The sequence below is a fragment of the Trichomycterus rosablanca genome, chromosome 2, assembly GCF_030014385.1.
Source record: "Trichomycterus rosablanca isolate fTriRos1 chromosome 2, fTriRos1.hap1, whole genome shotgun sequence".
Taxonomy (NCBI): domain Eukaryota; kingdom Metazoa; phylum Chordata; class Actinopteri; order Siluriformes; family Trichomycteridae; genus Trichomycterus; species Trichomycterus rosablanca.
Window position 1 is genome coordinate 15,315,141 of NC_085989.1, and position 26,792 is coordinate 15,341,932.

A 26,792-nucleotide genomic window follows, 5' to 3' on the forward strand; every position below is an offset into this window, starting at 1 on the left:
TTTTTTTTTTTTTTAAATGCGGTCCAGTTAAATGTCATCAAAGTGTGCATATGAGACAAATCTGCATTTGTGTGGAATAACCCAACGTCAAATTCCCTCTGAAAACTCCACATGTATCTGTGTTTATGTGGATTTTCCTCCTGTTTCACTTTTAAACTTGTGTTATAGCAGGGTTCTGAGAAATTTTAAGAATCAGCCTTTTTTTAAGAGAGTCTAAAACACTAATCATTATAAAAAGCTTAACGTGACTTAATGTATTACAATTATGACGTAGTAACACTAAACCTCTATTAATTATTACTGTTCATAAGTTCTCTCCACTAATGAAATTTCTCGCTTATTGTTTTAGTACAATAAGTCACGTTAAGCTTGTGCAAGTTATTTTTTTTTAATCTATTTTTCTATTGTGTTTCAGTGTTTTTATATTATATTTGTGTAATTTTTAGTGTATAAGCGTCAAAAACAAGCCCATAATTTTACACATGCCTCAAATATATGCAGTTCCATGGGACCTGGGATTAACAAAAAGTATTTAGTCAGCCACTGATTGTGCAGGTTCTCCTACTTAGAAAGATGAGAGAGGTCTGTAATTTTCATCACAGGTACACTTCAACTATGAGAGACAAAATGAGAAAAAAAAATCCAGGAAATCACATTGTAGGATTTTTAAAGAATTTATTTGTAAATTATGGTGGAAAATAAGTATTTGGTCAATAACAAACAAGCAAGATTTCTGGCTCTCACAGACCTGTAACTGCTTCTTTAAGAAGCTCTTCTGTCCTCCACTCGTTACCTGTATTAATGGCACCTGTTTGACCTCGTTATCTGTATAAAAGACACCTGTCCACAGCCTCAAACAGTCAGACTCCAAACTCAACCATGGCCAAGACCAAAGAGCTGTCGAAGGACACCAGGAAGAAAATTGTAGACCTGCACCAGGCTGGGAAGATTGAATCTACAATAGGCAAGCAGGTTGGTGTGAATAAATCAACTGTGGGAGCAATTGTAAGAAAATGGAAGACATACAAGACCATTGATAATCTCCCTTGGGGTCAAGATCTCATCCCGTGGGGTCAAAATGATCATGAGAACGGTGAGCAAAAATCCCAGAACTACACGGAGGGACCTGATGAATGACCTGCAGAGAGCTGGGACCAAAGTAACAAAGGCTACCATCAGTAACACACTACGCCGAGAGGGACTCAAATCCTGCAGTGCCAGGCGTGTCCCCCTGCTTGAGCCAGTACATGTCCAGGCCCGTCTGAAGTTTGCCAGAGAGCATATGGATGATCCAGAAGAGGATTGGGAGAATATCATGTGGTCAGATGAAACCAAAATGGAACTTTTTGGTAAAAACTCAACTCGTCGAGTTTGGAGGAAGAAGAAGAACACATACCTACTGTGAAGCATGGGGGTGGAAACATCATGCTTTGGGGCTGTTTTTCTGCAAAGGGGACAGGACGACTGATCCGTGTTAAGGGAAGAATGAACGGGGCCATGTATCGTGAGATTTTAAGCCAAAACCTCCTTCCATCAGTGAGAGCATTGAAGATGGAACGTGGCTGGGTCTTCCAGCATGACAATGATCCCAAACACACCGCTCGGGCAACGAAGGAGTGGCTCCGTAAAAAGCATTTCAAGGTCCTGGAGTGGCCTAGCCAGTCTCCAGACCTCAACCCCATAGAAAATTTGTGGAGTCCGTGTTGCCCAGCGACAGCCCCAAAACATCACTGCTCTAGAGGAGATCTGCATGGAGGAATGGGCCAAAATACCAGCTACAGTGTGTGCAAACCTGGTGAAGACTCTGTCATTGCCAACAAAGGTTATGTTACAAAGTATTGAGTTGAACTTTTGTTATTGACCAAATACTTATTTTTCACCATAATTTACAAATAAATTCTTTAAAAATCCTACAATGTGATTTCCTGGATTTTCATTTTGTCTCTCATAGTTGAAGTGTACCTATGACGAAAATTACAGACCTCTCTCATCTTTCTAAGTAGGAGAACTTGCACAATCAGTGGCTGACTAAATACTTTTTGGCCCCACTGTACCTTGAAACTCAACACCACTCCCAGAACCAATTGATGTTGAGTTTCAAGGTACCACTGTATAAAACTAAACTACTATGGTTGCAAAAGTGTGCGCACCCTCTAATAATTAGGGATGTGGCTGTGAGTTATCACATTCAAGCTCATGTTAAATAGTAGTCTGTCATCAAATAAAGTAGCTGTTATTAACAAAGATTAATAAAGTACAACTGTTCTAGTAGGATTTTCCTCACATTTACTTAGTCGCATCTTACAGCTGAAACCATGGTCTGCAATAAGCAAGAGGATCTCATTGTTGAAAGAAATCAGTTAGGACAAGGGTACAATAAATACCAGGGCATTACACATTTCACATAACACTAATGATGATCATCAACATCATCAACTAATGTACTGTACTTATTATAGTACAAAATTAATTTCTAAAAAAGTTGGGATTTCTTTGTAAAAGAGAGCACTACATGAAAAACCACCATGTTACTGTGATAAATAAAGCCACATAGCTCACTACTGCATCAAGACATAGCCTAATTTTTAATACACAAAGAAAAACCCAGACATCTGGACCTGAGCTCATCTCAGATTGACCAAAAGACTGTGGAAACGTGCTGTGGTCAAATAAGTCCATGTTTTAGCTTGTTTTTTAAGAAAAACATATGGCCAGTTCTTCATACCAAAGACAAAAAGGACCATCCAGGCTGATATCAGAAAAAGCTAACACATGTCATGGTATGGGGTGAATCAGTGACTATGGAGTAGATGATGTATGTACAGTATATATATGTATTAGAGATGGAAGGATCGATCGGCTATGTATCGAAATCGGCAGATTTTTAATCAAAATATGCGATCGGCGATCGATCGATATTTCCTAAATTCAGCAGATCCGATCGCGTAATACATAAAGATCACCTCCATGTTAAGCTTAACAGCTCAGTGGATTGATCCAGACTTTGAGCTACAAAGCGCCAACCATCGCATCACCATTCGTCAACCATCGCATTTCACAATCTAAAATAACATCATGAACGTTGTGCATCATACATACGATGCAATTTTGCTGATTGAAACATTTACTTTAAAAAGATAATTCAACCCGACCCTATCTGAGTCGATTCTATGAGCACATAATATAAATTCGTGGTTCACTTTGGTAAATCGTAAGCGGTTCTAGCTTTTGATGTAGATGAGAGCAGAAAACGTTACAGAGCCAATCAGAGGCAAAAGTTTATTAATGACTAAATTCGTTAGTTCAGGATCATCTGCTCTGACTGACAGAAAACTTTTAGCTCCACAGGCAGAACGAGTCTGACTCGGTTACAGATCTGTGGTAATAGCAGTTTAATTAAGCTTTTTAATTAAGCTTTTTAATGTAAGAGAGTCACACAAAATGTTCTGTAGTAGCTGGTGTTTATTTAAAACCACGACATTAATTAATAACAGTAAACACAGAGAGATAACTGAGAAGAGAAACTTACGCTTCGCATAAAATGAACCGACTCCTGAATCACTTATATCGATACTGTGAACAGAACATCTCTCTTAAAGACACACACACGCCTTGCTTTTGTCACCGGTTTATCTTCACTGTTAGACCTATTTTATAAGGTTTTTTCAGACTGAACTGGATAACATAAACCTGCATGTATGTGTGTGTGTGTGTGTGTGTGGTCAGTTAGACTAATGAAATATGTCTCCTGTGGGAAAAAATTAATTGCTTTAGTTTTAGAAGTAACATATACCCCCCCCCCCCCCCCAATCGGAATCGAGATCGAAATCTGTGCTCAATCTGTCTCCTATCGATAAACATGTAGCATATCATCAAAGAAAGTCGGACAATGGTGGCCACAACGTTTTCAGCAGCTTCAGTTTTCTATCTGGCAAGAATGGGCAAAAATTTAACTTGCAACACACCATTAAAAAGTCTTATTAATAGGAAAGGTTAAACGGCTGTGTGGGAACCTGCCACTGCTGTTGCCTGCACATGTGCAGAAGTGACATGTGCTTGTCTGAAGCTCTCTCTTGCCTGAAGAGGGTGCTGCGAGCAGCAGAGGAGTTACATTAAGGAACTGGAAACGAATAGAGAAAAAGGAAGGGGAGGGAAATGGAGCTAACACTTTTCAAAGGCACAGTAACTATTTAATGGTATGCATTAACAAATAATGTGCAATGTATAAAACTGGCTTTAAACAAGACGGGCATCTTTCAACAATGGATAAAAATACACTTAATTAAGTTTGTAATGCTGCCATGTTGGCTTTATGCACACGAATATGTATGTATAACAATTTATACTCTAGCAGTTTTTGTGCACATGTGAAACGTGGCTGCAGACTCTGTTTATATGATGTAATCTGTTACCTGTACACAACTATAACAATAACCAGAAGGAAGATGTCCTGATTATGTTCTGGACGTGTTAGTACAAGCACATACACGCATAAAAACACAGTAAACAAAACTTGTAATCCACTCAGTAAGGGACAGAAGAAGAGCATGAGATCATTCAGCATTCTTTCTTGCTTAGACAAACTGTAAACCAACTGGACCCTATCAGTAAGACAAAGGCTGTTCTTTCTAATATATTGGTTACACTTGAAAAATCAGATCAGTCATGAAGGATTGCGTCAGCCTGCAGCAGAACCTTGACATGTACAGTACAGCTCAAGCACATTAGGAGATTTTAGGGCCAAACAGTGCAATGTTTTTGACTGGCCAAGTCATTTACAATTAAACTAATTTCACTCATTAACAATGAGGCACAAAGTAAAAATGATATCATTATAGGCCTGACAGGGCATCATCACAAAAAGACAGCCAGTGTCTGCTTCGCACACTTTGCACACTCCCTGAGTGTGTTTACATGCAAAGATAAGGCTGTGTTCACATGGACATTCTAATTACGCCTTGCATATTATTATGTGATGTTTTGGCATCCATTTTCTAGTTCACCGGGTTTAGGCCTTTAATAAAACACACTTTGACATGTTGTACTGGTATGGGTGTATCGGGTGCAGCAGTGTTGTTAGGGCAAATCTCAGTGTCAGTGCAGGGAGAAGAATAGTGCTCGAAGCAAAAAGTGTTCACTGATATAAGACTGGGCGGCACGGTGGCTAAGGAGGTAGCACTGTCGCCTCACAGCAAAAAGGTCCTGGGTTCGATCCCCAGGTGGGGCAGTCCGGGTCCTTTCTGTCTGGAGTTTGCATCTTCTCCCCGTGTCCACATGGGTTTCCTCCCACAGTCCAAAGACATGCAAGTGAGGTGAACTGGAGATACTAAATTGAGTGTAAACTAAAAAGAGTGTAAAACATGACGTTAAAATCCTAATAAACAAACAAACTAGAGGGAGATTAGCATATTGTGCATGTAAAATAGTTCAAGTCTATAAGAGCTATGTGTTCCAAATAAAGAGAGTAATAAGTTAACAGTATTTAAAAATCCCAACAACACTGCTGCACCTGATACTCGCATACCAATACAATACACTCCACCATGCCATTACCATGTTACTGTTATTGCTGTGCTGAGCATGTTCCACCCACCCAAACATTTTCTGTCATTGGGGGTGATTTTAATTAAAAAAAATAGGGTGTAGGGGGTGAAAAAGCATAAAGAGCAACAAACTATAGTCAGTAATTGCATACCCACAAATATATCCTCGACCAAATTAAACCTCAACTCCCACTCAAAGCCCAGATAATTAATTTCGAACACATTATTAAAAAAAAACTATTTACTGAAAAAGAAAAAAAGTTAAAGGTAAAAGAGGAAGAGGATAATCAGCAACAAGATGAACTGATACAATTATAGAAATAATGAAAAGCCATTAAGAAGCCTGGGGACTCAAGGATATACAGTGTATCACAAAAGTGAGTACACCCCTCACATTTCTGCAAATATTTCATTATATCTTTTCATGGGACAACACTATAGACATGAAACTTGGATATAACTTAGAGTAGTCAGTGTACAGCTTGTATAGCAGTGTAGATTTACTGTCTTCTGAAAATAACTCAACACACAGCCATTAATGTCTAAATAGCTGGCAACATAAGTGAGTACACCCCACAGTGAACATGTCCAAATTTTGCCCAAAGTGTCAATATTTTGTGTGACCACCATTATTATCCAGCACTGCCTTAACCCTCCTGGGCATGGAATTCACCAGAGCTGCACAGGTTGCTACTGGAATCCTCTACCACTCCTCCATGATGACATCACGGAGCTGGTGGATGTTAGACACCTTGAACTCCTCCACCTTCCACTTGAGGATGCGCCACAGGTGCTCAATTGGGTTTAGTCCATCACCTTTACCTTCAGCTTCCTCAGCAAGGCAGTTGTCATCTTGGAGGTTGTGTTTGGGGTCGTTATCCTGTTGGAAAACTGCCATGAGGCCCAGTTTTCGAAGGGAGGGGATCATGCTCTGTTTCAGAATGTCACAGTACATGTTGGAATTCATGTTTCCCTCAATGAACTGCAGCTCCCCAGTGCCAGCAACACTCATGCAGCCCAAGACCATGATGCTACCACCACCATGCTTGACTGTAGGCAAGATACAGTTGTCTTGGTACTTCTCACCAGGGCGCCGCCACACATGCTGGACACCATCTGAGCCAAACAAGTTTATCTTGGTCTCGTCAGACCACAGGGCATTCCAGTAATCCATGTTCTTGGACTGCTTGTCTTCAGCAAACTGTTTGCGGGCTTTCTTGTGCGTCAGCTTCCTTCTGGGATGACGACCATGCAGACCGAGTTGATGCAGTGTGCGGCGTATGGTCTGAGCACTGACAGGCTGACCTCCCACATCTTCAACCTCTGCAGCAATGCTGGCAGCACTCATGTGTCTATTTTTTAAAGCCAACCTCTGGATATGACGCCGAACACGTGGACTCAACTTCTTTGGTCGACCCTGGCGAAGCCTGTTCCGAGTGGAACCTGTCCTGGAAAACCGCTGTATGACCTTGGCCACCATGCTGTAGCTCAGTTTCAGGGTGTTAGCAATCTTCTTATAGACCAGGTCATCTTTGTGGAGAGCAACAATTCTATTTCTCACATCCTCAGAGAGTTCTTTGCCATGAGGTGCCATGTTGAATATCCAGTGGCCAGTATGAGAGAATTGTACCCAAAACACCAAATTTAACAGCCCTGCTCCCCATTTACACCTGGGACCTTGACACATGACACCAGGGAGGGACAACGACACATTTGGGCACAATTTGGACATGTTCACTGTGGGGTGTACTCACTTATGTTGCCAGCCATTTAGACATTAATGGCTGTGTGTTGAGTTATTTTCAGAAGACAGTAAATCTACACTGCTATACAAGCTGTACACTGACTACTCTAAGTTATATCCAAGTTTCATGTCTATAGTGTTGTCCCATGAAAAGATATAATGAAATATTTGCAGAAATGTGAGGGGTGTACTCACTTTTGTGATACACTGTAGAAGGATATACTCGCTTAGGGTGTGAGAGGCCCGGGGTTCAAATCCTGGACAAGCCCTAGTTTCCTGACTCAACATTTAGAATTATTAAAGTGATCCATCCATCCATCCATGTGTCTGTCTATATTATGGTGTAACACTATTCATATGGTCACCAAGAGCAGAATCAACTTGATGGCACTTAATTTTGATGGCAATTAGTATTGATAATGTACTTATCGTCGTTCACACTACTCTATCAATAACGTCATGTTTTACACACTTTGGTTACATTTATTACAGGAAACGGTAGTCACCCACCACACAAGACTCATCAGTCCACAAGTCTCAATGTCAAACGCAGTCATGGACAATTTGTATCTTCAGTTCACCTCACTTGCATGTCTTTGGACTGTGGGAGAAAACCCACACAGACATGGGGAGAACATGCAAACTCCTGGTGTTCCCATCTTATTAGAAAGTTAAGAGCATTAATATACATGCAGTCTTATGCAAAGGTCTTAACATCCCTAATCAAATTTCATATTTTTGTAATTTTTGAAATGGCAAAAATCTACACAATCTTTATTACTTTTGTAAATTGTAGTGCACAGTTAATTTGAAATGTTACGTTCAGCAGACAGTAAATGCACATTTAAAAAAGGTTTGTTTCCTGTATAGAAAGTGCTATTATAGTGCTAGTACAGAACTATTGTTAACATGAGATTGATCAAGAGTGTTCACACTTTTACATAATACTGTAGGTCACACTGAAAAAATCAAATAACTAACAAGCTTATATAAACTTAAGACGTGCCTGTAACACCAGTACTGAAATTACTGACACAATCTATAATAAAGCTGTTTAATCCACGCATGGAAACATATGAGCAAGGCTCACTGCTTTAACACGCTATGACAAGTTCAGATATTCACCACAAGGTGGCAGAGTTTCACAGATTTGCCAGAGAGCAAATAAGCATTATGGACGTTTGGTTTAAAAATAAATAAATAATCCCAATGATAATACTTAGTGGTGGTGGTCAGGGTCACGGTGCATTAGAACGGCATTACACATTGTAAATAATATTAAACACAGAATACTGTGGAAATGGTTTTGATTTAAATACTTGGAAAACAAAACCAAATGCAAAAAGTAAACAAATCAGTTAATACTTTTACTTCACCTTCGGAATATAAATCATTAAGTAGCCACAATAATTGAAAGTAAATGCTTTCTTTAGGAGTTTAAAAGCCTCATCGATTTGAAGAAATCTAAGCCACTCTTCCTTCCAACATCGCTTTAGTTTATTGCTGTTAAAGGACAGTTCTTAATGCACAGCTCTCTTGAGATCGCACCACAGAATCTCAGTGGGGTTGAGGTAGGGCTGGGCGGTATGACCAAAAATTTGTATCGCTGTGGCATCGTTTCCACAAGCTTCTGCAATGTCACAACATTTATTTCTGTCCAGAGTTGCATTAATTTTTCCCCAAGATCTTGTATTGATGATGGGAGATTTGGACCACTGCGCAAAGTCTTCTCCAGCACATCCCAAAGATTCTCAATGGGGTTCAGGTCTGGACTCTGTGGTGGCCAATCCATGTGTGAAAATGATGTCTCATGCTCCCTGAACCACTCTTTCACAGTTTGAGCCCGATGAATCCTGGCATTGTCATCTTGACCACATGACCTTCTTCCATTGCTCCAGAGTCCAATCTTTATGCCCCCTAGCAAATTGAAGCTGTTTTTGCCGGTTAGCCTCACTGACAAGTGGTTTTCTTAAGGCTACACAGCTGTTTAGTCCCAATCCCTTGAGTTCCCTTCACATTGTGCGTGTGGAAATGCTCTTACTTTCACTATTAAACATTTCTCTGAGTTCTACTGTAGTTTTTCTACCATTTGATTTCACCAAACGTTTAAGTGATCGCCGATCACGATCATTCAAGATTTTTTTTTTTCGACCACATTCCTTCCTCGAAGATGATTCCCCACTGTCCTTCCACTTTTTAATAATGCGTTGGACAGTTCTTAACCCGATTTTAGTAGTTTCAGCTTCTCCTTAGATGTTTTCTCTGCTTGATTCATGCCAATAATTTGACCCTTCTGAAACAGATTAACATTTTTTCCACGACCACAGGATGGGTCTTTCCACATGGTTGTTTAACAAATGAGAAGCTACTCACTGCATCAGTTAGGGTTAAATAACTTGTTGCCAGCTGAAACATAATCACCCATGCAGTAATTATCCAATGGGAGACTCTTACCTATTTGCTTAGTTAAATCCAGGTGGTGACCTTTTTTTGGCCAGGCAGTGTATAACATTTTGATTTCACCATGTATATAATGAAGGTTTTGAGTACTATAAGGTTTGCTTGGGCAAGCAGTAGCCTAGTGGTTAAGATACTGGACTAGTAACCAGAAGGTTCAAGCCCCACCACTGCCAGGTTGCTGCTGTTGAGCAAGGCCCTTAACCCTCAATTGCTCAGACTGCGTACTGTAACTGTAATGTAAGTCGCTTTGGATAAAGGCGTCTGCTAAATGCCGAAAATGTATAATGTATAAATGTAATGTAAATGCTTGGCCCCACAAAATGACACGATATATGATGGAATCCCTATGCGTGAAACAGGTGCAATATATACAATGCTTATTATTAATATAGCATTTAAGTATTACAATTACTGTTAGCTCTCCCTTTAACAAATAAAACAACACTAGCAGTCTCCCAGTCAGCACTGATGAAATGCACAGTTATACCATTATACTGAGGTATGACTCCACTGATTGTACAACTTGATCACAGGTCTGTTGTAGAAAATCGGACGACTATAAATATTTACGCTTCCAGCTTGCTTCTGTGTTGTTGGAATAACGTCGGTATAGCAAATAAACTAAAGTATTTTCGCCCCGGTAGTAATGTCGCTTAACCTTTTGCTTTTTTTGCAACAACCATGCCCCGACAAACCGTACAGTATATAGTGTTTAATCTGTGTCGGAACAAAAATAACTTCTAAACTGCTGACACAGCTCATTTCTTTGCTGTTTTTGTTTATTTTTTCCACCATATAGAGAAAACCTCTCATCTGTTGACACTGTAAAGCTAACGCTACCTGGTTAACAAGTAAGCTGTATGTAATCTGCACAGCGCTCAATAGCGCTTTTAGCGGCGAACAATATTATATGATTTGCTGCCTATTGAAGCCTACAGCTGTTGTATTAACTGTGCAACGTTATACATGAAAAATCCATACCGTACGAGGAATCAAAGCTGGTATACCGAATGTACCGTCATACCGCGCAGCTCTGAATTGAGGTCTGGACTTTGACTGGGCCATTATGACATCTTTAATAACTTTTTTACTTTCACGGTGGGTCTAGTTCCATTAGGGAAACACTGGGCACAAGGCAGGAATACCATTAATAGGGCACCAATCCATCGCAAGGCTACGGCCATCTCCCCCGCACATCTGTATCGCAGCGGGAAGAGACCCTGTCCGAATGGCCAGCTGTATTTGTGTGAATGCCTGGCCAGGTCACACGTTTTGGAGATTAAGTAAACTTGATTAAACACCAGGTTGATAATTACTCTGCTGATGATTGTGGAAGTAGGAAGCGTTTTCTTTTTTGCCCACCTGGTTGTGTTTAAATTAGTTGTATTTCCTCTTATATGTAATTTGTTTTTAAAGCTGGTAAGGAAAACATGGTTGTGGAGAGAGGGTGTGTTTTTCTCTCAAAACTATATGTAGTAAAGTCTCTTCATGTCATATATAGCAGGATTTAAGATAGACCATCTCTGATATCTTACCTCCTGAATAAATAATTGTCTATGGTACTTACTTTTACCTTAGCAAGATACACCGATCAGCCATAACATTAAGACCACTTCCTTGTTTCTACACTCACTGTACATTTTATCAGCCAAACTTACCATATAGAAGCACTTTGTAGTTCTACAATTACTGACTGTAGTCCATTTGTTTCTCTACATACTTTTTTTAGCCTGCTTTCACCCTGTTCTTCAATGGTCAGGACCCCCACAGAGCAGGTATTATTTAGGTGGTGGATGATTCTTAGCACTGCAGGGACAGTGACATGGTGGTGGTGTGTTAGTGTGTGTTGTGCTGGTATGAGTGGATCAGACACAGCAGCGCTGCTGGAGTTTTTAAATACCGTGTCCACTCACTGTCCACTCTATTAGACACTCCTACCTAGTTGGTCCACCTTGTAGATGTAAAGTCGCTCATCTATTGCTGCTGTTTGAGTTGGTCATCTTCTAGACCTTCATCTGACCACTGAGCGCTGTTGGCTGGATATTTTTAGTTGGTGGACTATTCTCAGTCCAGCAGTGACAGTGAGGTGTATAAAAACTCCATCAGCATTGCTGTGTTCTATCCACTCATACCAGCACAACACACATTAACACACCGCCACCACGTCAGTGTCACTGCAGTGCTGAGAATGATCCACCACCTAAATAATACCTGCTCTGTGGTGGTCCTGGGAGAGTCCTGACCATTGAAGAACAGCATGAAAGGGGGCTAACAAAGCATGCAGAGAAACAGATGGACAAAATGGACAGTGAGTGTAGAAACAAGGAAGTGGTTTTAATGTTAAGCATGATCGGTGTATAATAAGGCTTACCATGTCTTATACTGATCTCAGTTACATTTAGTTAACATACCTTTTTGTTGTTTGCTTAAATTAGCTAACTAGCAACATTAGTGCTATGTTTTTTTTCTAAATTAGAAGCCACATTAGCATAGTTTCCTAATCAATACTTACAGAAAAAACAAATCCATTATTATTAATACCATTTTGTAATTTACTATGTAAAAGTCATATATAAAACACACCATGTGGTTTGATTTCAGCAAAAATCTGATTTTATTTAAGTCCTATTTTAGAGGAGTTTAACTGACCCTACCACAAACACCACACACCACCCAAACCACAGATAAAAAAAGCAAACTACAATCTGAAATCTTACAACATCAAGTATGTCGTGCATTAGTGACCACAGCACCTTTGTGGAGTCCCATAAAATACATGACAATGTGCTAAACTGCACAATTCCTTTGCTAAGCTTGAATAAACACTGATAAATGATCAGTAAATAAATCATTACTTTGTTTTATTTTGAACATGGGTATGGTGTTATTGATCCACGGCAGGAATACTAATTGTTTTTGGGGCACAGGGGTCCTCTTCACAACCCTCAATCACCCATCTGTGACGTCAGTCCAGCTGATGCACAGAGAAGGTCAGAGGTCACATGTTAAAAAGGCTACGTGTAGCTGATTATTCAAGAATAACCAAAAGATTATTTCAAAAGATTGTTTCTTTTTTACACAGATTAAAGACTAAATTGAGGCGGCAGGTTTACATAAATAAGCTTGTCTCTCATGTGTAAGTGATCCGTCCAATCACAGACCTCTGTCACCTCTGCCTGATGGTTGGTTGGCATGGAAACAGTAATCCTTTCCCCTCAAAATGCTCTTCTAAACACAGTGAATCATTTTGCTAGCACTTGAACACAGCAAGGGGGTTGAATGACAAACGCAAATACATGCATCGCTGTGATGTGGCAGCTGCTAAAGGAGTCGTGTCCTTCTGCATTGACATTTTTGCCGGCAGAGGGGGCACAGAGGCGCAGACTTCTGTGTAAGTTTCTCTTGATTAACAAATATATCTTTTTCTATACATCATGGTTTTCTGTCTCACACTTGTCAGCTCTGCCTTCTCTCTGGAATCGTAATACTGGGCTACTTAGTGTGGTCCGGTCTTCTGTTGGAAGGCAAACTAGACATACTATAGCTTTCTGGGAACTACCCCTGGTGTCGCTGTTTATTATTTATTTATTTATTAGGATTTTAACGTCATGTTTTACACACTTTGGTTACATTCATGACAAACACTGTAGTTATTCGTTACACACGATTCATCAGTTCAAGTTTAATATCAAACACAGTCATGGACAATTTTGTATCTACGATTCACCTCACTTGCATGTCTTTGGACTGTGTGAGGAAACCGGAGCTCCCGGAGGAAACCCACACAGACACAGGGAGAACACAACACAGAAAGGACCCGGACCGCCCCACCTGGGGATTGAACCCAGGACCTTCTTGCTGTGAGGCCACTGAGCCACCCTGCGGCCCCCCTGGTGTCAGCAAACTGCCCTGGGACAGCAAATTGTTGCGCTCATGCATTGCCAGTCCCAGCTGGTTCTGAGAGTTCCCTAGCATTACTAGTTTTATCCAGAGTAACTTACAATTATGACTGACTATGATTTGAGCAATTGAGTGTTTAAGGCCTTGCTCAGACGCCAAACAGTGGCAACCTGGAGGTTGTGGGGCTTGAACCTGCAACTTTCTAAATACAATTACTTTACTAATTACTAGTCCAGTACCTTAACCACTGAGCTACCACTGTCCCACATATCACAGTAAATTGTTACTGCAAGGCTACGAGTTTAAAGTAGTCAAAGCAGGAACATTACAGGTAAAGGTTTAACAATACTTTCCAAATGGATGGTTGCAAAAACCATGTTAGATCATCAGTTGGGCACAAATTAAATTCATTGTAATAAATCCAAGATGGTTTGTCGGGACCTGATATGTTGATGCATTGTGCACAAAGTGGTCTCTATCCACAACCATGATTGTGTGGTATAACAGTTAAATTATTCATTGTTAAATAACATGCTCTTACGTTGACACAATATCTAGTGATACGGAGTATCATGTTATTAAAAATGTGCATATTTATTATTGAATTATACATTTATCATTGAACTAGTGTAGTTTGGCATAGGTAGTTTGAATTTACAAATGACTAGCTACCATGAAGGGCATAACAGCTACCATGCCCCTTTTCAATTTCTTCTATTTTATATTTTTGTCACACTTTTATGTTTTAGATCATTAAACTACTAATACCATTGGACAAAGATAATCCAAGTTAACACGACTGCCCCCTAAGCTTGTCAATCAACCATTTTACCAAATTTTATTGGGTTCAATTTCACTAAATACTCCCAGGCATTACTGCAAGACCTGTTGAATCTAAACATCACTAAAATAGCACCTGTGTGGCAATGTAAAGCAGGCTAGAAAGTCTCAAAAAAGAAGAATATGATGGCACGTTTCACTACCAGTCTGTGAAGGATTACAAAGCCATTGCTAAGGCTCTGGGACTCCAGTGAACCACACTGAGATCCATTATCCACAACTGAGGAAAACCTGAGACAGTGGTGAACCTTTTCAGGAGTAGCTGGTTTACCAAAATCTCACGTAGAAAACATCCAGGAGGTCACAAAAAAAAATAAAAAATAGACAAGCATCTAAAAACTGCACTCACTCGATTTAGTTAAGGTCACGATCATGTGCACTAAGACTTTTGGGATAACATTCTGTGGACTGATGAGTCAAAGGTGGAACTTTTTGGTAGATATGGGTCTTTTTACACTTGGCATAATGTTAACACCACATTCCACAATAAGAACAGCATACCAGCAGTCAAACATGGTGGTGGTGGAGTGATGGTCTGGGGCTGCTTTGCTTCCACACGACCTGGACACCTTGTTGTAATTGATAGAACCATGAATTCTGACAATGTTCACCCATCAATTTCTGACCTAAAGCTTAAGTGCTGTTGGGTTATACAGCAAAACAATGATCCAACATGCAAGAACAAGTCAATATCCAAATGTCTTAAAAGAAACAAAATTCGAAGTCAAAATCCTATTGAGATGCTGTAGCAAGACCCTAAACAGACAGTTATTGTACTGCATCAAAACAATTCTGCAAAGGTGAGTGTGCCAAAGTGATGTAAAAGACTCAAGACAAGTTATAATAAGCATTTGATTGCAGTTGTTACTGCCCAGGGGGACACAACCAGTTATTAGGTTTAAGGGGCAATTACTTTTTCACATAGGTGATACAGGTTTTAAATGAAAGCTGGATTTTGTGTTTACATTAGTTGTTTTTATCTTATGTTAAAATTGGTTGGAAGATCTGAAACACATTCAAATGTGACATATTAGCAAATATAGGTCAGTAAAGGCCAGGTGTGACTGTAGAAGGTTAACTGGTAAAAGTGGTTAAATCTTAGTTACTGCTGGTTTTGCAATTTTGACTTTTGCTTAACTTGATTCAGTTTTACTGTATCTTATTTAACAACTAGATATTGACATATAAGATACACCCAGAACTCGAGGAAGACAAGTGTCAAGGCTCTTCTCTGTACTGGCGCCCAAGTGGTGGAACAAACTTCCATTGTCTGTCCGAACATCTGAGTCTCTCACTGTCTTCATAAGACGATGTAAAACCCACCTATTTACTAAGCACTTGCGCTGACATGTACTTACTTACTAACACTCTTCTTTATTTCTTGCGCAACAAAAATAAAGCACTTTGGTTCTAACAGGAGTAAGGTAATGTCTACTATGGAAGCACTTCTGTAAGTCGCTCTGGATAGGAGCATCTGCTAAATGTCGAAAATGTAAAATGTTATTATATTATATAATTTATATAACTTGCTTATTGTAGTTATTTACTTAACATCAGGGCTGCATCGGAACACCCTTAGAAGCTACCACTAGTGATTAACCTGTATAATGCCTGACCAATATGAAGGGTTGCTTGTTTTTTATCTGCATCAACCACAGAAGACAGGTACATTGGGGATCCTAAGAACCTTAATGTGAAATGGGTTTGTAGACTGGTGACATCACTGCCAGATTTTTTAAAGGAACCATGAAGCACCCAAATTGTTGAGGCTTTTTTAAAGAATTGGGTGTGTTTGAATTGATTTCAGAAAAAAAAAACATGAAAAACAATTACATGTTAAATTATGTTGCCACTGAGTCAGTGACAAGGCCATTACGCTGGACAGCAGTCACAGTGAGTGCTTGTTGCTTTAGTCACATTATGGCAGAAGACCAAACTGAACAGTGTTTTGAGGAGATTTAAAGAAACCCATTGGCTTAAGCATTGGAGCCAGTGAGGAGGAGAGTAACTGTACAAACTCAAGTTGGTACAGAGCAGCAGTCACCAGCTCCAAGAGGTGTGGACATGGTGGGTAACACCAGCTGAACACAAGCGAGTCGATCTGCTGTCTGGAGACTAATGTAGACCGCTAGCTTGGGGATCTTTCCTGCATAACCCTGGCCTGGCTCTGCTGTGAGAGAAAGTCTGTGTAGCCCTTAGCTAGCGATTGCTATTTAGCATCTAAAAGGGCACAGCGTAATGTTTAAAACATCAGTGCGAGTTAAACATTTGTCTGCTTTCACCAAGTCACTAAGTTAAGTTGATGTACAAATCCGCAGACAATGTCTGGCTGATAAAAGCAGTTCATAAGTTTGGAAGCTAGTAGGCCTGCTAGTTAGTTAGCAAGCTTGTTGTATCACACATTTGCTAGCTGTAGTGGGCAGATAAGATGGCTGGGTCACATACCAGGGCTAAAAACAATATAACCTTATGCCAAGTTCACACTACACGACTTTCCAAGTCGTCAGGTCGCTGTACAGTTCACACTACACGACTGAATCTCTTGCACTCGGGAGTCTTTCAGTCGGTGTATATTTCACACTACACGACTGATCGGTGATAGGGGGTTTCACACTACACGATCCATCACCAACTGGAATCGCAGGCGAGCTTCTCTGGTCTCCCTTTTTATTCTTTACAAAAACACACGTGAGAAGTGACGAGGGTTTTAATGATACCACGTCCAAAAATGCACGTCAGCAAGTAGCGAGTGATCAAAGTGTTTTTGTGCAGATGTGCAGCGTAAAATCAAGGAGGAAAAATAAATGAATCTGAGTGGATTTGGCAACACAAACAGTATAGATTCTTCTATAGTAAGTTGGAGGTTAATTAATAATTTTGCAATGCAGCATGGGTATTATGTTTTGTAGAGGACGATCAAATCAGAAATACTGTAAAACGTGTGTGTGCCGGTGTATCCTGATATAAACTATTTCCTCTCCTGCGTTTCCCGACTAGTTTAAACCACACATCTTTGGAGTATGTGACTGGAAAGCTTTAGCATTAGATGGCATAATATTACAGACTTTGCTTTACACAAGATAGATGTAAGCTAACTGCCTTGTTTATGGTGTGTATACTGTATGTAACGTGAGGACAAAAAATTTAAAATACATATGTATTTTGTCATTCTGCGTAAATGACAACTGCGTAAAGACAAAAACTCACGAGAAGTGCTTGCTACTAAGCCTAGAATTTCAGCGCAGCTAGCCCCTGACAAAAACTGCTTGTCACTTAAGATGTAAACAGATGTATTTAGGGCCCTACTAAATTCACGTGAAAATGTGCTTAATTTCTAATACCTGGTTTTTCAAAAAATCACAGATGTCATGGATTCTTTTTTTTTTAAATTATCTATTTTTTCCCACTTTTTCCCCCCAATTTTTATCCCTAATCTAGTCTTGTCCAATTACCCTGATTGTGTCCTCTATACTGATTCGACCCTTTGCCGCTGACTGAGGACGCCACTCAACTGACTAGCGCCCCCTCCGGCACGCAATCAGTACAGACTGCATTTTTCACCTGCACGAGCCGAGTTCATACACCGAGAGACACTGCGCACGGAGGCTCACACCCCCCTCAATGTTATTCCTCAGCTCTGTGCAGGCGCCGTCAGTCAACCAGCAGGGGCCGCAGTTGTACCAGTTATGAGGACCTATGCTCCGACTCTACCCCTAAGCCCGTGAACAACAGCCAAATGTTGTTCATACTGCCGCCCAACCCAGTCGGAAAGGTAGAGCTGAGTTTCGATACGATGTATCTAGAAACCCAACTCTGGTGAGCTAGCGTACTTTACCGCTGCACCACCTGATCGGCCTGATGTCATGGATTTTTAAAGAAAAGTGCCACATTTTACACCAGTCATTAATTTACACTCATGAATTGAATGATAGAATCAATGGAAGCTAAAATACACAACAGAGTCTAGCACAGGGGTGCACAACTTCTTTTTACCAAGGGCCGATTTCACATAAACATCTAAACCAGAGGGCCACAAATTTCATTTTTACAGACCTGTCCACATTTGTTACATAAAATCAGGTACTTACAGGAAATGTCTTGGTCAATGGGAGATATTGCAGCGTCTTTCTGACACCAACTGATTAATGTGGTGGTCACAAGTCTTTTAGTGCTTCAATCTTTTGCTTTCTGTCCACACCTCGGTGATCGCCGAGTTTCGCGTAATGCTGCGTAAATTATATTCCTCCATAAATTATGGCCACTGCCATGCATTCTAAGCACACCAGACATAAGAAAACGCCATGGCTCGTTTCATAAAAAAATACTTGTATGTCCATTCAGGGTTACATTTCCTATGCTCGAGATTCACTTTTCTTTTTTTACTCATACTTGGTTTGGACAAAGCCATGGTACCGCTGAAGTAACTTGTATTTACTTAATTTAGCAGTCACTTTTCAGTCGCAATTTCATGGAATTACCCGGTGAATTTCAAGTGACGGCATCATTTATTTAAAAATGCATCAGCACTTCATTTGGCGGGCCAGATTGAGAGTTTTGCCGGGCCGTGTCTGGTATGTTGTACACCCCTGGTCTAGCATAACACAGAACTGGTTGGGAGTTTTCCAGACTCAGTTATCGGAGTCGTGTTTTTAGCTGCTTTAGACTTCGACATCTTGAACATTGTGACTAACAGATTGCTAACTGTATTGCCGTAGGATTGCTAGTGTAACAGACTTTTCTGTGGTGTAGTATGCAGACAATGTTTGGTGCATGTGTTTACGTATTGAGTGCATTTTGTCCCTTTGGGGATTCAATGGAAAAGTGTGCTGCTCTACACACGTGATCTTCTCTCTGTAGTCTGTGTTGTGCCTCAAAAGAACAAGCCAGTAAAGTATTATGCTCCAGATAGTTTGTCTATGTACAGATTATTTCTTTCTTTACAAACTAAACAAACTCTTAGAACACTTGGCTACACTAGGACCGCCTCATAGTGCAAAATAACCAGTAAACGTGAGGTGAACGAAAAACATTAAATCGCTAAACACAAACCTTAAATTTTGAATTTCACAAAAGATGCATATTAAACGGGAAACGGCTCATTTTATGGTCCATGATGCAATTTTCACGACAGTGAATTATGTAGGGCCTTACTTATTTTTCACTAAGTTAGTTAACGAAAGTCAACAGCTAATGCAAACTAATGTAAAGGACAGAGTGAAGACATGATGTATTTTTTCGCTAACTACATCTAGTGATGTTAATGACTTATGACTGATGATGGTACGTTCATCAGGACTTGGTTCCGTGAGAAGCTGCAAAGCATCCCCGACTGACACACATCCACTAGGTTTGACTGCTGGTACGACGTTTTAATTGTCAAACGCTATATTATGACATAACAGGACCCACGCTAGCCCACTGCAGAGAGAAAGGAAATTTAGTTTTTAAGTTGTACAATTAATAGAAAAGCACATAAGCACTACAATTGTGACCTCTGCTGTCTAGTTAAGGCGTCAGCAGGAGTATTGTTGAATACACATAGGGCAAAGCTTGACTCTACATGGCTTTGTGAGAAACCACCATGGGCAATTGTTAGGAAGAAGTCAGTGACCGTACACGTGTCACGGGAGGCAGGTGCTAGTCTGCACCTCTGCTCGCCCAAAACAGGAGTGGTGCAAACACCAGAGGAATTGTAGAGGCAAAGTGACAATGAGATAAAAGTCAAAATGCTAAAAAAGATGTAAAAGTCATTGCAAATGCCTGTTGTGTGGTGTGTACTAGGCTTCATTTGGCCATAGGTGTAAGTGAATGTGTGTGATACCAATGTCAAGTGTGTTTTACTTTCTTACCCCCAATGTTCCTGAGTGGCACTACAAGCCTGACTAGTAAAAATGGATAGTGAAAAATAAATAAGTAAATAAAAGCAGTTACCTGTTCATAACAAAATTCAGATAAGTGGGCTATAACTAACATCACGTTATCTATAGCCCTATCCCCCAGCCCTGAAACCAACTTAATCCAACTTGGGCTCAATGTCTGCACGTTCACCAGCTACTGGACCAGGTGTGAACACATAAACAAACAGACCTGTGTGAAAAAGCGGCGACAGACAACTCATACATACAACTCCAATACACCAAGCCAAGCCTAAACAAAGCTGCAAGCAGCGGTGCTAATGACTGCTCGGGCCTCTCGCGCTCGCGCACGCACACACACACACACACACACACACACACACGCACACACGCACATATTATACACACACACACACACACACACACACACAGACACAGCTGGCTACGTGTGCGTAACCGCAGCGGAATTGTAGCGCGTAAGCATTTTTGTTAAATATAGCATTTCCATGTTGCATTAGATACGTTCACATATATCTCAACGTATCTTTGCAACAACTGGCTCCGAAAAGAAGCAAACACACACAGAGCTTGTTGGTATAGCGGCCGCTGCTCTAACGTTCCTGCTCGGGTTAGGTTGGGCTAGCTAGCGCAGACGGCTACAGCGCAGCTAGCGGCACTTACCGATGTGATTATCCTCGATGTGAGCGATGAGCTCGGCCAGAGAGTCGAAGTGCAGCCCGCAGCCGCCGAACCGGCAGGCGTTCGAGAAGAAGGACGCTGCCGCGACGCCCGCCATCTCCGGCCCGGGGACGTTAAGCTCGGAACCCGGGGAGAGGTAGAGGAGTGGTGCGGGAGATGAGCAGAGGCGGCAGCGGAGCAGCTGGAGGAGGAGGGTAGAGAGACGGAATGTGGCGGAGGAGGAGGGAGCACTTCACCTCATTGATGGGCATTGTGAGTCACTTTACTGATTCGGTTCCCGAAATGAATCACACTGACTGTTTTGATTCACTTCAGTAACCACCATTAGCTGTCAGGTTGAGAGAGTAATACTGTGTGTGAACTGTATTACACTACAGCTAGTGAAGTGGGTGCTGTATAGCAATACGTATCTTGGTTTTGCAAAGTTCCTCTGGGTTCTCTTTCCACCCCCTAAAATATGCCTGTAGGTGAATTGAAATTGTTCATACATGTGAGTGAATGTATTTCTCTTTGTTAAATTGGTCCAAGTACCAAGTAGTGCCTGCTGCACTCTGACCTGAATAAAGTGGTAAGAAAAATGAGTGCACTACTTATGCAGGTTTACTGTAATTAAACTACAGGATTGGAAGCTACAGGCAGCTACAGTATCAATAACTATTTATTTCCAATACCCTTTAAAGAAGCTACCCCTTAAAGTAACTTCTCTCAATCTTAGTTTTCATAACCAGTGGCATGGTGGTGCAGGTAGTGTGGGTTCATTACAGCTACATTGACCTAGGTTTTGATCCTTACCTTTGGTACCTATCTGTAATATATATGGCAAGTTTTTTTGTCATTATGTGGATTGGCTGCTCTAAATTACCCCTAGGCAAGGACGGATTAAGGATAGTCTGGGCCCCTGGGCAAAGAGGGCCCTCTAATGGTATGCCCTGCTCTTCTCTAGTGCCCCCTGGTAGGGGCTCTCATAACCAGGGCCCTCTAAAAATATGCCCCCCTCTTTCCTAGGACCCCTAATAGCCAGAAGTCGAAGTCAGAGCAGTGCCACAACGCCTCATCCATTTTCATAAGGGGCCCAAAAGCATGGCTAGGGCCCCCAAAAGCATGGCTAGGGCCCCTAAGAGGCCCTGGGGTCAAAGTCCCTAATAGTCAGAGGATCCTTAAAATGGAGGGCCCTCGGAAATAAAAATATATTGTATCATAAATGTTGATAGGCATCGCAAAATGTTTTGGGCCAGGGCCCCCCCGGGGCCCCCTGACCTCAAGGGCCCCTGGGCGCTGGCCCCACTGGCCCGGTCAGTAATCCAGCCATGCCCCTAGGTGTGAGCAAATGTGTTATCATCTATTAGATACCATCAGTCCAGGGTATATTCCCTTGAGCACAGTGGTTTTGGGTAGGCGCCAAATCCACCACAAGCCTTATTATGATTAAGCAGATAATCAAGATAAATGAATAAATGAAATTCCAACTGTTTATGTAAAAGGACTTTACGTTCACCACATAGAGCTAGTAAGGTGTTTACAAGGAAAACGGTTAGTGTGTTATACTGCGCAACAATGCAAGAGTACTTGCTTTTATATATGTATATGTTTGTTTATTAGAATTTAAATGTCATGTTTTACACTTTGGTTACATTCATGACAGAAACGGCAGTTACTCGTTCACAAGTTTTAACGTCAAACACAGTCATGGACAATTATATATCTCCGATTTAACCTCACTTGCATGTTCTTGGACTGTGGGAGGATACCGGAGCTCCCGGAGGAAACCCACGCAGACACGGGGAGAACATGCAAACTCCACACAGAAAGGACCCGGGCTGCCCCACCTGGGGATCGAACCCAGGACCTTTTTGCTATGAGGCGACAGTGCTACCCATTGAGCCACCGTGCTGCCCATATGTATATTGTGTGTGTGTGTGTGTGTGTGTGTGTGTGTGTGTGTGTGTGTGTGTGTGTGTGTGTGTGTGTGTGTGTGTGTGTGTGTGTGTGTGTGTGTGTGTGTGTGTGTGTGTGTGTGTGTGTGTGTGTGTGTGTGTGTGTGTACTGTGAACTGTATATCTAATTAGCATATAATTACAGTCAGGCCTTTATATTAGTGAACTGTGAAGGAATTTTACACTTGTATACTGAAAACACCACAACCTAATATGTAGGTTAATATTACTATGAATTACCGCCCTATATACATCAAAGTGTTAAAAAAAACATGACGTCTTAACCTCACAAGATATATTTGTGTAAGTTCCAAATATTAAAAAGCATATACTAATACTAAGCAGGAAACAGTCACACAATTTACAATGGTTTTAATAGTTGCATCCTGCATGCCATAAAATTGTAGACTTTTGTGGCTTATGTGACAAAAAAAATTCACCATTACCTAAAAATCATGAGTTCAAGCACCGCTGATGCTGTAACCCATTTATGGAGTTTATGAGTGAGAGAAATAGTATTTCCGTGTTTCATATCAGTAAAGCAATACCATCCAATCTAGGATGGTAAGCTAAAGCGTGGTCAGTGATGAAACAGAAATGCTAAGGAAAGTGTTAAAAAATATAAATCAGACATTTGTGCTTATGGTGAGAATTGGTGGAATTTGTCTGTATCTGCTATTGCAAACTATTTGAAATACTAATATTTACAGTGTATCACAAAAGTGAGTACACCCCTCACATTTCTGCAGATATTTAAGTATATCTTTTCATGGGACAACACTGACAAAATGACACTTTGACACAATGAAAAGTAGTCTGTGTGCAGCTTATATAACAGTGTAAATTTATTCTTCCCTCAAAATAACTCAATATACAGCCATTAATGTCTAAACCACCGGCAACAAAAGTGAGTACACCCCTAAGAGACTACACCCCTAAATGTCCAAATTGAGCACTGCTTGTCATTTTCCCTCCAAAATGTCATGTGATTTGTTAGTGTTACTAGGTCTCAGGTGTCCATAGGGAGCAGGTGTGTTCAATTTAGTAGTACAGCTCTCACACTCTCTCATACTGGTCACTGAAAGTTCCAACATGGCACCTCATGGCAAAGAACTCTCTGAGGATCTTAAAAGACGAATTGTTGCACTACATGAAGATGGCCAAGGCTACAAGAAGATTGCCAACACCCTGAAACTGAGCTGCAGCACAGTGGCCAAGATCATCCAGCGTTTTAAAAGAGCAGGGTCCACTCAGAACAGACCTCGCGTTGGTCATCCGAAGAAGCTGAGTGCACGTGCTTAGCGTCACATCCAACTGCTGTCTTTGAAAGATAGGCGCAGGAGTGCTGTCAGCATTGCTGCAGAGATTGAAAAGGTGGGGGGTCAGCCTGTCAGTGCTCAGACCATACGCCGCACACTACATCAAATTGGTCTGCATGGCTGTCACCCCAGAAGGAAGCCTCTTCTGAAGTCTCTACACAAGAAAGCCCGCAAACAGTTTGCTGAAGACATGTCAACAAAGGACATGGATTACTGGAACCATGTCCTATGGTCTGGTGAGACCAAGATTAATTTGTTTGGTTCAGATGGTCTCAAGCATGTGTGGCGGCAATCAGGTGAGGAGTACAAAGATAAGTGTGTCATGCCTACAGTCAAGCATGGTGGTGGGAATGCCATGGTCTGGGGCTGCATGAGTGCAGCAGGTGTTGGGGAGTTACATTTCATTGAGGGACACATGAACTCCAATATGTACTGTGAAATACTGAAGCAGAGCATGATCCCCTCCCTCCAGAAACTGGGTCGCAGGGCAGTGTTCCAGCATGATAATGACCCCAAACACGCCTCTAAGACGACCACTGCTTTATTGAAGAGGCTGAGGGTAAAGGTGATGGACTGGCCAAGCATGTCTCCAGACCTAAACCCAATAGAACATCTTTGGGGCATCCTCAAGCGGAAGGTGGAGGAGCGCAAAGTCTCGAATATCCGCCAGCTCCGTGATGTCGTCATGGAGGAGTGGAAAAGCATTCCAGTGGCAACCTGTGAAGCTCTGGTAAACTCCATGCCCAGGAGAGTTAAGGCAGTTCTGGGAAATAATGGTGGCCACACAAAATATTGACACTTCAGGAACTTTCACTTAGGGGTGTACTCACTTTTGTTGCCGGTGGTTTAGACATTAATGGCTGTATATTGAGTTATTTTGAGGGAAGAATAAATTTACACTGTTATATAAGCTGCACACAGACTACTTTTCATTGTGTCAAAGTGTCATTTTGTCAGTGTTGTCCCATGAAAATATATACTTAAATATCTGCAGAAATGTGAGGGGTGTACTCACTTTTGTGATACACTGTATATTTGTGATTTAATTGTCATTGGATAGTAAGATTCTCTCTCCTTTTATTTTGGTGTCTTTGGTGTTTTTCCATTTAATTTTTATCCACCGATTTATCCTGGTCAGCTCTCGCTGGTCTGATTGTACTGGAAATACCCTTCCATCTATTGCAGGGCTTCTTTCATCCCCCTCATTACAGACATAGCCAATCATGTTTGTGTTGCCCGACTGGCTGATAGCATTGCTGAGATTCAAAGCCGGATCACAGAGGTGGTGTGTTAGCATCATAGGCCGCTGCATCTTGTGATTTGAAAACACTGTTTGGGAAAATATTTGAAACTTAACCAAAAAAGCAATAAAAACTTTCATAGCTGTTTGTTTAGGTCATACATATTTAAATAAGAGTGAAGATCCAATAAAAGCCTAAACATCTGGCTCTCACCATTCACTAAAAGGGAGAAGCACACAGCATAAAGTCATTATCCATTTATTGTAGGATAACAAGCTTTTTTGCAACAGTGGATCTATTGAAACCTATTACAATCATACAGCACCTTATATCTAAAGCATTGTGCATTATAATTTTCAGCGTTTTTTCTGTTTTATAACATTGTTCCTAAGTGATGCATCCAATAGCTTTTAGGTCAAGGTAATCACTGGAGCAGTCTAAACCAGTCCTGCCTTTGTTAAAAGAGTCAGTCAAGTGAAATGTGGAGATGTGCTGTTCTTTAATCTGGACAGATGCTCCTGGAGAGAAAGGAATGTCCCAAACACTGCCATCAACTTTTAATTAAAGGTAAACTGGGGCTAAAAAAGGTTTTGTAGAACCATCATCAAAAGCAAGTTCAATGACATTTAGTGTTTCACTTTTACATACACATCTTAGTACCATGAATGTAATGGAGGACTTTGAGTTTCGCCTTCTCCAAATTTACCACTCTAAAGCTTGACTGAAGTTTGTAATCGCATTAACACATGAGGTCCATAGTGATGTAAACATTGCTTTATAGTGGACGGTGTCTCATGTTCCATAGAGAAGTCACCAGCTATAGTCAATAATAAAGAAGTCTATTCCACTAAGCCAATTTGGAGTCTATGCCATTAGGTTAAATTATACTAAACTATACGTTTTTCTAAAATGAATACAAGCAAGCAAATTGTTAATCCAAAGACTGCAGCATGACTCGTACAAGTGTATGCTTGATTTTAACTGTATTTAGATACAGAGTGGTGGTGGACAACTATATCCAGCTCTCAAAAGTATGAATACTTTTTTTTTAATAATTTATATTTTATGTATGATTTCAATTATGAAATACTCTATTCTATCTGTATTTTGTTCTCCACTCTAAAAAGTATTTCAAAAATCTGCTTCTAGCAACTTAAATACATACATTTTACAACTTAATTTTCTCAATAGTTTGAATTCGCCCCGCCCACACGGACAAATTCAAATTCCTCTGCATATGCGTGACGCCGTCTAAGT

The 26,792-nt window shown here is 40.8% G+C and overlaps 1 protein-coding gene across 1 annotated transcript in view; it reads right to left on the reverse strand.

Moving 5' to 3' along the window:
- Positions 1-21,215, reverse strand: part of jazf1a (JAZF zinc finger 1a) — a 33,835-nt gene extending 12,620 nt beyond the window's left edge. The window contains exon 1 of the mRNA XM_062990191.1: positions 21,024-21,215. Coding sequence (XP_062846261.1) covers positions 21,024-21,138 — 115 coding nt within the window. The 5' untranslated portion in view covers positions 21,139-21,215. The remainder of the gene's footprint in view (positions 1-21,023) is intronic.
- Positions 21,216-26,792: the final 5,577 nt, after the last annotated feature.